This window comes from Anabrus simplex, chromosome 4 (assembly GCF_040414725.1).
Source record: "Anabrus simplex isolate iqAnaSimp1 chromosome 4, ASM4041472v1, whole genome shotgun sequence".
NCBI classification, from domain to species: domain Eukaryota; kingdom Metazoa; phylum Arthropoda; class Insecta; order Orthoptera; family Tettigoniidae; genus Anabrus; species Anabrus simplex.
In genome coordinates this window covers 352,488,067-352,499,944 of record NC_090268.1, presented here as the reverse complement: position 1 = coordinate 352,499,944, position 11,878 = coordinate 352,488,067, and the positions used below count along the sequence as shown (strand labels likewise).

At 37.3% G+C, this 11,878-nt stretch overlaps 1 protein-coding gene across 2 annotated transcripts in view; it reads left to right on the top strand.

Annotated features, from left to right (window-relative positions):
* The first annotated feature begins 226 nt into the window (after positions 1 to 226).
* The window catches only part of PNKP (Polynucleotide kinase 3'-phosphatase), a 120,406-nt gene continuing 108,754 nt past the window's right edge, over positions 227 to 11,878 (top strand). For both annotated transcript variants that reach the window (XM_067146551.2, XM_067146552.2), the window contains exons 1-2: positions 227 to 616; positions 8,687 to 9,090. In XM_067146551.2, the coding sequence (XP_067002652.2) occupies positions 478 to 616; positions 8,687 to 9,090 (543 nt within the window). In that variant the 5' untranslated portion in view covers positions 227 to 477. The remainder of the gene's footprint in view (positions 617 to 8,686; positions 9,091 to 11,878) is intronic.

Genomic DNA, 11,878 nt, shown 5'->3' with positions numbered 1-11,878 from the left:
TCCTCTAAATTCCAATACACTTGCCTTTGGTTAAGCTCACATAGAGACTTAAAATGGCGGCTCAGTAAGTAACACTCGTGTCTTGACCTCCCTAGACTGACATCGTTTTGGAATCGCCCTATGTGCTGCCATCTAGTAGGATTGTAAGGTTGTTATTAACTTGCACAAAAAGATAGGCTTCTTTGTCATTTCCCTGATCCACTCCATTATAATATGTACTCTGGCAGCACGATGGCGGGCGATTTGCAAGTGTAATGTTTAAGTTATTCCTGAATTCCTGGGTTTCTAATGGTCGGGGTGTGAAGATATGCTGCTTCCCTTTGAGCTTTAGGGTTTCCCATTTTTATTGGGAGCCGTCAAAAAATTTAGGAGTTAACTGTACAGTATTGTTTTGTTGATGTGTAGATCTTCCAGAGTGCTTTTATAGTTGTGAGATTCTTCCTGAAGTTGATAATTTAAACAAAATACTCAGTCGCAATGGAAACCAAAAGAAGTTGTTTTCTGATATCTGAGGACGGAACGCATGATCCTATTCCATTACCACATGACGAAGTTATTACTTTGGGTAGAGGACCTGCCACAAAAATAACCGACAAAAGATGTTCCAGAAATCAAGGTATGTAAAAACTTTTTCTAACCTCGAATGATTGCATTCTTTAGTGGGGGAAAATGTAACCTTATTCTTTCTGGAAGAATAAGTTCATTCAGGTAAAGGATTTGCAGAAGAAGAATTGTTATTCTTCTCCTCCCCCATATATGCTCCCATATATTCAACCTTTGCTTGTTCTTGTAAGGTTAACAGGACAAGTAACATTAGGCCTGTTAGTAAATTAGTCTGTTGGTATATAGACTACAATTTAATTTTAAATTATTGTTTTATTATGAATTAGATAAAATGAATAGGTTATAATATGTCTAAGTTGGTTGTGCTCTACATCTTGGGTCATGTCATTTGTATTACATGAAAGAAGCAATTTCACTGTTTCTTCCCATATGATACTTGGTGTGGTGCATAAACAGTCTACAGAAATACCTGTAGAAATATTTGAGTCTCTATTCTCAAAGAATGCTTCACAAATTTTTACCACAGCTCAACTACATAACCATTGTGTGATATGGGAAATCAGGTGACAGATAGGCCTATAAACTTACCTTGTGTAGAAAAGACTTGAACCACTGATGTTTGAGTTCATGAGATCTTATGAAATGTACTATCAGAAATTTTGAGATTCATCACACAGGAGATGTCCACTGACTTCTGGCAGAGGGCTTCCTGATTGGGAATATGGTGTATTGTCAAGGGGTTTGTTAACACCACTGGCATCACATTCCACATTGAGTCTTCCAGTGAAACCTGCATTTTTGCTACACACATTTTTCCCACCATCTGCTACAACACATTTGAGCCAAGAAAGAGGAAGGTTGTACTTTCAGATTAAATTTTCTGCACTCCTGTAGAGGCATGTTCACCTGTTGTACTGCAGGGTAATTAGATTTGTTAGTTCCTCAGTAACTTCATACTCTCTACTAACACCTCTGAAGAACAGCAAAACTGAAGCCATGTCAGTGACATTGTAGATTCATCAAAGACTATTGAGAACCATAGAAATTTCAAAGCTATTTTGTTAGCTGAGCAAAAAAGTTGTAGCCAATGTCTTCAACTTGATACCGTATGCCATTGTGTTTGCCGAATGTGGAAACAATGGATGTGAAATATTAATCTAAATTATTTGTGAAGAAGGAAACCATACTTTTCAGTGTCGACTCAGTAAATGTAATTAGTGTTAGACAGACTGTAAAGCTTAAACTGTACATAATCTAAATAAATCAGCTGTACAGTTCAGTATACTGACCTGATTCAAGTTAATGGTTTAACGTTAATAAGTACTCATATTAGAAGTTGAGGCTTAATAAATTAAGTGATATTCACTTACACTCAGTTCTAAATGTAGGCTATGTCATTAAGTTATATGGTATAATAAAGTACAAGCCTAACCTAACCTGATGCTAACCAGTATATGTCAGCTCTCCACTAATAATACAACAAGTTGCTTCCATTTATAATAGCAGTAATGAAAAATTTTTTAAAAAAACATATATATAGGTATTCAGAATATAATTTTCTCATTCTGATTGGTTACATTACTTGTGTTCTTACATTTTCATTTATGCCTTTCATTATTCTACCTGAAAACCTATCTGTAAATGCATTGAGTTGCTCTGAGTGGCCTAATAAGTGGTCCTGAGAGTCAGGATACTAGTTGCTATGGAATACGAGTGGGCATTCCGGATATATTCTGAGTCATGGCCTTCCTTGTGCTGAGGTGGCTAACCTGTCAGAGGAGTGATTCCCACTCAGACTACTGTATGTGTAAGTAGGGTAGTATGCTGCTTCACAGAATTTTTCACGAGTCCGTCTACCGCGTTTTAAGCAAGCCATGGACTTATGGAAGTCATAGAGTCTCACTTCCATTTGACAGGCAAGGGACTCCTTGAAAACAACTTAGTGAATGGAAATGGAATTTGATAGGGAGCTACCAATATTAATGGGGCTTATGGAAGAAAGAAGGTAGAATTGGCTGAGTCTCAGCAAAGAGGATGCATCTGGATATGTTAAGAGTTAGACCTAACAATATTCGGGTATAATGTTTATAATGTGTTCTTAGCAGGTGTTAAAAAGGGACGAGCAGAATATTCATCAGAATTATTAATGCACATAACTTAGTTTCTGTTAGGCACGTAAATGAGTGAGTGATGTGGGTAGATTTAGCAGTTCAAGGAATTAGGATGAGAATTGTCTGGATCAACAGTAAGGACAGGATAGTGCTAATGGGCAACTTCAGTGTGAGAGCTGGAAACAGACCTGAAGGATAGGAAAAGGTGATGGATAAATAGATGGAAGATACGGAAGCTAATATGAAAGGAAAGTGTTTGCTGGACCTCTGTGCTAGTATGGGATTAGCAGTTACAAAAACATTTTTCTAGCATAAGGTTATTCACCACTGCACTTGAGAGGATAGGAACACATGATCCAAATGGGACTATATAATAACCACCTTTGAATTCAGGAAATCTGTTAGGAGTGTATGGGTATTCCTGGGCTGGAATTTTTTTATGATACAGACTATTATCTGATCTGATCACTTGCAATAACGGCTACATTAATGCAACTAGGAACTTGGAGCAAGAACGTACAATTTGTTTGCATGATCTAGGTATAGAAATGAATGATCAAGTTATGTCCAAAAGCAGCCATCTTCCCAATGTAAGGAAGGTCCGACAGATACTATGAGACAGAAAAGTTCAGTCATGGACGAAGCTGCCGCACAAAGGAAAGGGCGTTGGACTCTTCCAGGAATACACGCCAGGTAGCAAATGGATAAGAGATCACCGAGGCTTATCCTGTGCGGATGGAGAGAGGCCATCAAGATGAAAGCGAATGTGTGCACCGTTCGCTCCGTGCCGGGAAGGTCCCAGGACAACACCCTCTATCGGCGTTGCCACAGAGAGCACGAAACTCTTGCCCTTGTCCTGGGTGCCTGTCCTCACGGGGAGGTATTGGGAAATTCCCACCATCATACAAAACGATACATGATTGCGACCTCGCTGAGGGTTCACGGTGCACGAAGAGGTCTCTGGCCTAGCTACCGGTGGGAGTAACAGGCGTATTGACATGATAACCTTTCAACCAGCTAGCAAGCAAGGACTACTCTTAGATCCCACAATACGCTTCGAGTCGCACGTTTGCCAGGCCGAAGAGGTGGACGCCGAAAAGAAGTCGATTTACGAGCCAACCGTAAACTACTATAAGGATAAATATCACCTAGACAATATTTCCATCCATGGAATCATGATCAGAGCTCGAGGCACAGTCCCTAAATTTCTTGTACAGCTATGGGATTCTCTCGGTCTCAACCGGACATGACATCGCTATCGCCGCAATACGAGGTTCAGTAACCATACTCCGCAATCATCTATATAACATTTGAAGAACCATGCATCATGCCATATTCCAAATTCATTGGAAATTTATTCCATAGCCTTGTGGTGGTTATTTCTATCTGGCACACTAGCAAACTCACCAGTAACTTAGAAGACAAAATACTTTGTAGTTGACATACTTTGTCCTTGTGGCAGCTTCTGCATGGGGGAAGTTGTACTAATAAATAAAACTAAGTATTTCTAGACCTAAGATAGAGAAAGTGAAGTCTGTCTGCAGATGAGTAAGTATAGAAAATCTCCAGGATGAGGAAATTCGTGGGTTGGGTCATGTAGCTGTCAGCTTGCATTCGGGAGATAGTGGGTTCAAATCCCATTGTCGACACTCCTGGAGATGGATTCCCATGGTTTCCCATCTTTGCACCAGGCAAATGCTGGAGCTGTACCTTATTTATGGTTATGGTCGCTCGCTTCCTTGCAACATAAAACAAATTGTATTTAAAGAAAACCAGAAAACCTTCATTTTGTTGTTACCACTTGTTTGTGCAAGCATTCTTTCATGTCTGTTGCTGGTAGCATATGAATAAGGATCCTAGACTACACAGTTTTCACTCCCTTATTGCTAAGTTGGTCTGAAAACTAAGTAATGCAAGGAAAATTTAGTGTGCAGATTCATCTCCATTTGACCAAATACTACTGAGTGAGTGGAATGGGCTACTTGGGTCACTTAGCTGTGAGCTTACATTCTGGAGATGATGGGTTGAAACCCCATTGTTGGAAGTGCTGAAGATAGTTTTCAAGGGTTTCCCATTTTCTTCCCAGGCAAACACTGTGGCTGTTCCTTAATTAAGGCCACGGTCACTTCCTTGCTAATCTAGTTCTGTCCTGTCCCATTGTCTCTGTACGACCTACCTATGTCGGTGCAACATAAAGTTTTGTTTTCTAACCAAATAATAACAGCCCCATGTCTTATGCAGGATTAAGTCCAGCCCTTTCTCAGTTCAGAGCTAAACTCCCATGTAAGCTGACTGGGCATTGTATTGTATTGTTTAACATCTTGATAGAATTTGGAGTGGACTGTAAAACAGTGGAAATTATCAAGCAAACTCTAACACAGACACATTCTAAAATAAAATTCATGGGGGATTTTAACCTTAATTGGTTAATTCCAATGGCACGGGGGCTGGGTGTATGTGTTGTCTTCATCATCATTTCATCCTCATCACGACGCACAGGTCACCTACGGGTGTCAAACAGAAAGACCAGCACCTGGCGAGCCGAACCCGTCCTGGGATATCCCGGCACTAAAAGCCATACGACATTTTATTTATGGGAGAACTGTTGCTGTTGTTGTTGTTTGAACCATCAGTCCATAGACTGGTTTGATGCAGCATTCCAGGCCACCCTATCCTGTGCTAACCTTTTCATTTCTACGTAACTATTACCTCCTACATCTGCTCTAATCTGTTTGTCGCATTCATACCTTGATTTACCTCTACCGTTTTTACAGCCTACACTTCCTTCAAAAACCAACTGAACAAGTCCTGGTTATCTTAAGATATGTCCTATCATTCTATCTCCTCTTCTCGTCAAATTTAGCCCACTTGACATGGTCTCTAACGGCCCTAAATGAGAATAATAAATAACAGGTTTGCATCTGAAGTCACTCGCTGTCTTTAGCGTGACACTCTGGAGATAAAAAGATATTTTTACCTAATGCATGGATTTTCACGAAACTTTGTGGGAATGTCACCTATATAAAAGTAGAGATATCACGAACATTTATTTCATATACATCTAATAGTTTTTCCAAAATAAATTTTTGTTTTTGAAATTTTTAATTCCATTTTTTAATGAAATTTAATTAACATGTTAATGTAAATTCATAATTGTGTAGATAACACTTCTTTTGAAAGCACTACATACCGATTTTTCTGTACCTAATTTATATAAGGAGATATATCGTACTAAAATTTGTGTAATTTTTACATTCTAAAATTTTGGACTTACAAATCCCTAACACTTGAAAAAATTCTGCAATCAAAACTTCCATATGCAGATTTCTTAATATAGCTGTGATACATATACCTTACAAATTTTGTTACTTTTTGGCAGAATATTATGGGAGAAAAATGGGATTTAAATGTAAAATTAATATTGGCAAATCAAGCATTATTACAGTGATAAATTGTTTCAATTCAGCAGAATAACTTTGTGACAAGAGAAAAGAAAATCAATCCTTTCAATTTCAGTCTTTAAAAAAAAAATTTCACCAAAATGATCAAAGTATTGATTTTTATCTCTGGAGTGTCGCCTTAACATTCCTGCACTTTGATCTGATTTCATACATTGTATTGCTCTCTTAGGAAAATCAAGCACTTGAAATAAATTAACCATTGTTGTATACCACTTTTAGTTAGATACCTCTTTTGTTCAGGATCATGTGATCGAATCCTAGCACAATTGTCATCATTTAATAAGGGATCCTTGTCAGTTGATTTACTGGTGGGTTATGGAAAACCTTGGTATACTAAAATTCTATGTTGTAGATGCCTATTAAACCATTAACATTTAAAAGTTATGTTAAATATATTATTATTATTATTATTATTATTATTATTATTATTATTATTATTATTATTATTATTATTATTATTACTGCTGGGCAGGTTCGATACTGGTTCAGTCCGGTGGTATTTGAAGGGGCTCAAATACGTCAGCCTCGTGTCGGTAGATTTATTGGCACGTAAAAGAACTCATGTGGGTCTAAATTCTGGCACCTCGGCGTCTCTGAAAAACATAGAAGTAGTTAGTAGGACGTAAAGCCAATATTATTATTATTGCAAATATTGCAGTTATTGAAATACTGATTTACAAATACCGTACCATACTTGTGCACTTCTGTTGTAACTAGATGAAAATATAAAATTTCAACCTATTCAACACTATGTAATGTAATCTTATAGATTACTTAATTGACATATTATATTTTTTTAAATCTACATTTCTTGTAACTTTAATTGTTGCTTCAAAATATTAAACTGCAGGTTTTCAACTGAGACTTTATGAGAAGATCGCCTGTCACTTGCATTATGTATCCCTTGTAAGAAAAGGATTGGAAATTAATCATTTTTATGACTTCAAAATTTCTCATGTCCATTTTCTATTTGTTGTGTACCATTCTCAGAATTTATAGAGAAGGTGTATAAGCCCTATGTCAACAGAATTTGTTTTACAGCTAAATGCTGGTTGTATTGTACTGACCAAGTTGGCTATGCTGTACAAGTCATGTAGAGTTGGTAAACTTCCATTCAGAAGATGGTAGGTTCAGACCCCACTGTTGGCAGCTCTGAAAGTTCTCTGACTTTCCCACTTCACACCAGGAAAATGCCAGGGATAGAAGTTAATTAGGGCCATGCTTGATACCTCCCTGCATCTAGCCATTTCCCATCCTGCCATCATTGAAGACTTGCATTTATTAGTGTGATTTAAAACTGTTGTGGTGGGAAGAATATTTACGTTAACAGTGCAAACTCATGAATGCTTCAGATTGCTAACTTAAAAATGGGTTATAGAGTTTGGAAATATTGAGATTAGTGACTTAAGAACATGATTAAATACATACATATAGAAGAAAAATTGCATTTTGCAATAACCTTCATTAGAGAAGAGAGAAAGACTAGTTTTTCAAATTATTGTTTATCTAGACACTACATGAAAGGGATAGAAAGGGTTTACTCAATACAGCAAATGTGTCAGCGTCATTTTATTGTGTCGCATTTAAATAGCCTGCTTACAGTTAAAACGGAAGCTTGTCCTATATCCCTAACGCTTGTCTCTTAATCTTTATACTGTAGCTTTATGCTACGCTGTCACTTCCCATGACCTTCGTCTATACCACCACACCGCATCCCTCTAATATCCGTAGCTAAAGTCCCGCTGCAAATGAATGCCGACTCTAATGATTGCATTTGTAACTCCCTTTCTTATGGTAACATTAGAAAATTTATGTCTATGGCATTATTTGAACTCTGTTATGTGTAGGCCTATATCAATAGTATTCCACAAGATGGTGTCTGGCTTTTAATTGTTCTCTTTTGGTTACTATGCGGTATAGTCTGTTAAGCTGAGTGGCTCAGAAGTGTGTTGATCAGTTCAATCCCAGCTCGGTCTAATAGGATTTGATGGTGCTTAAATACGTCTGCCTCATGTAAGTAGATTTACCAGCGTGCAAAAAACACCTACAGGAATAAATTCCAGCACCTCAGCATCTCCAAAAACTGTAAAAATAGTGAGTAGAATGTAAAACCAATATTGTTAGTAGTAGTAATAATAATAATAATAATAATAATAATCGTATGGCCTCTGCTACCATGTGCGTGCATTTTAATTTGATGCTATTTGGTTGCTTGCTTATAAGTTTCGACGTTCCATTTTACTCTAGGCTTATTAGATGGCAGAGTAAACGGAATCTCCCTTTGACTGAGTTTTAATTATTTTATCAGATGAATACCAAATTTGTCTCCAGAGATCTTTTATATTCGGACATTATACAACATTGAGCGTCAAATGGACAGTTTTTCCGCCCTTCAAAATTCCGACTGCCTTTGCTCTGTAAAATAGTTAGATATTTAGAAGGAAGTCTGAATATGATACCATATTCATTGAAAAATTCTGGTGTAGAATATAATTTTTTTGATTGTATTGACTTTCATTTAAAGCTTTTTTTTTTTTCTTTCCCTTGCAGTGGAACTTACAGCTAATATGATCAAGATGGAAGTGAAATTAAAAGCTGTTGGCGCAAACAGAGTGGGATATAATAGTTGTGCTGTGGAACGTAACTCCATTATTACTTTGAAGCACGGTGACAAGGTAGAACTACTCTTGGGTCAGTTCAAAAGCAGAGTTCAGTTCACTCCTCCACCTGTAGATAGTAATGAAAACACTTCTGTACGGAAGAGAACGCTGAACAGTGATGATGATATTTCTGCAAGTAAGAAGCTCTGTGAAAAGGCTACCGGTAGTGAATATGAAGAGAAAAGATACACTAATGCATTGAAGACTGAACCTACTATGGAAGACAAGTGGGAGTCCATTGATCAAGGAAAACTATTAATTTACACTTCTACAGGAGTTAAAGGAAAATCTAAGGTTAGTTTCGGTTTATATATATACTAGCTGTAGTATACCTGTCGTTGATGAGCATGTTTTTTGTAATTGCAGCAGTAGTGACGCCTAGCGGAGATGAGTGACAGCAGAAGAGAGAGTGGTGGTAGTGGTGATTGTTGGAAACTGAGCACACCTCAGCTAATGATAGTCTGTTGATGTAATGTTATCGTTGATAATTTTTTGCACATTGCAGGTCATCACATTTCATTTTATTCTCGCTCTGTGATTTTAAGGCATCTGAGATTAAAGGTGTCTTTCTCCCCCCCCTCCTCCCTTTTCATGACTCTCTTCTTCTTCTTCTTATTCACATTTCCCTTCCCATTTCGATATCATTTTCATTATCTTCCTGATCAGTGTGGTTTTATACCTTATAAAAAAGTCATGACAATGATGACTACTTGTTATTATGACTATTGAACAATATTTCCATGTCAGTGATGTTCGGCATTGATAGACTTGTCGCTAAAATCTAAGCTTGTTTATATCTCTGATATAATAGACCATCTGGTGAAAATGCAGCAGACATGAATGTTCGGAAATGGTATTTTCTATAACGTGCATTATATGCGGTTTCTAAATCGAACTAACATTTTCGGATATAGCCATCTGAAAATATGTGAAAAATGTAATAATTGAAAATATCTCCATTACAATTTGTAGTATGGTAAAAAAAACACGCATGAAACCTAAGAGATTGGAAGTGACATTTTTCACAACTTTATGTACAGTTTGTTGATACAGCTAATGGAGAAATTTGACATGTAGTGTCTTGGTCCCTTTAATGTTGCTACACTGTATATAATAAAATAATATATAGGCCAGGCTATCCCTGAACTTAAAAATTAAAAAAAAAAAAAAAAAAAAAACAACGGGCGTGTTGACCGTGTGGTTAAGTTTAATGTCAAGAATTTCATTTTGGTCCGTATTGAATTGAAATTTACAATGTTAATTAAGGATAAAAGGTTTCCACCTGTTCAATACATTGTAAATATACATTGTAAATGTATTGAACAGGTGGAAATCTTTTATCCTTAATTATCATTGTGCGGTTAAGGGCGCGCGACTGTGAGAATGCATCTGGGAGATAGTGGGTTCGAACCCCACTGTCAGCAGCCCTGAAAATAGTTTTCTGTGGTTTCCCATTTTCACACCAGGCAGATGCTGGGGCTGTACCTTAATTAAGGCCACGGCCACTTCCTTCCCATTCCTAGGCCTTTCTTATCCCTTTGTCGCCATAAGACCTATCTGTGTCGGTGCGACATAAAACAGGTAGCAAAGAAAAAGGATTTTATAAAAGAGTTTTGAGATGTCATCACAAACAAACAAAAAAATGGAGAGATATAAAAAAATGAACTGCACCTACTTAAGATTTTAGTACTGTATTCCTAATCTGAGATAAAAGTAAAGTATTAGATAAAAATTTGAAGGGTATAGACAAAATTATAATTTGATTTTGATAAAATTCTAGCTTGGAAATGTTGTGTGTTATGAGAATAGAAAGAATATTTAAGGCTATTGAAGTAACAGCTGACTCGTGGCACTCTTGTGATCGTGCCAGGCTAAGCTGCTCAGACGCCAGAGTGCTCGCCTTCTCTGCTCAAGTCGGTGTGTTCAGTCCGGTGGTATTCAAAGGTGCTTGAATGCATCTCGTATTGGTAGATTTACTGGAATGTAAAAGAATTACTGCAAGACAAAATTCTGACACCTAAGGGCAACAGAGATACAGAAGAGAAAGAAATGGATGACGGATGAGATACTGACACTGACAGAAGAAAGACAGCTTGCAAAATTCAATGTAGATGATTATCAGCAGATACAAGGAGAAATTAGAAGAAAAATCAAAATAGCTAAAGAAAAATCGGTGGCAAAAATGTACAAAATACTTACCGAGATAAGTGAAAAACATGCATAAGAAGTTCAAGGAGATAGCACAGTTATACGATAAATCAACATCAGTCACTCTTCTTGACAATGCCAACAAACCCATTCTAGATGAGCAGGAAATTGCACACACTTGGGAGAAATTCATAAATCAACAGTTCTGGGGTGATAGAGGCAAGAGTATGAAATTCAGTAATGCTGATGGCCCAGACATAATGAAGGATGAACTACCGCATGCTCTAGCTGTAACTCCTAATAATAAAGCACCAGGGCCTGGTCAGATCCTGTCTGAAGTTTTAAAATTGATAACAGAAGACAGTATTGATCAGACCACCAAGATCTAACACAATATAATAATAATATAACAAATGCGCACATTTGTGCATTTTTAAATAGTTAGTTCTCCTTGCTGTGCTCTATGAAAGATTTCACTCTTTTTGCACAACTGAGTAGATGGTATCTTGTACATGTTTTGTTGCAAAGTTCACATTTACACTTATCACCTGGCGTATGGAATGACTTGATCACGCATATTTTATGATGGAGGCCATTGACCGCGTAACGGGTTACCATATGCCTGAGCTCATAGTTTGCCATCGTCCAAACTCTGTTCATCATGACTTTTCTCACAGAACATATTCATACAAATGGATATTACAACACGCACAACAGGGTCAACGAGGCAGACCCAGTGGTGGTATCACATGTATGTCCAAACCACATCTGGCACCAATAGAAGTTTTATTCAGAGGGGAAAATACATTGATCACCAAGACTAAGTACTTAACAATCATTGGAATATACATGCAGCCAGAATTCGCACCGGAAGGAGTGATAGAGGCACTAAGTGAGGCCATAAGTAAGACAAATGAAAACGATCCAGTTATAA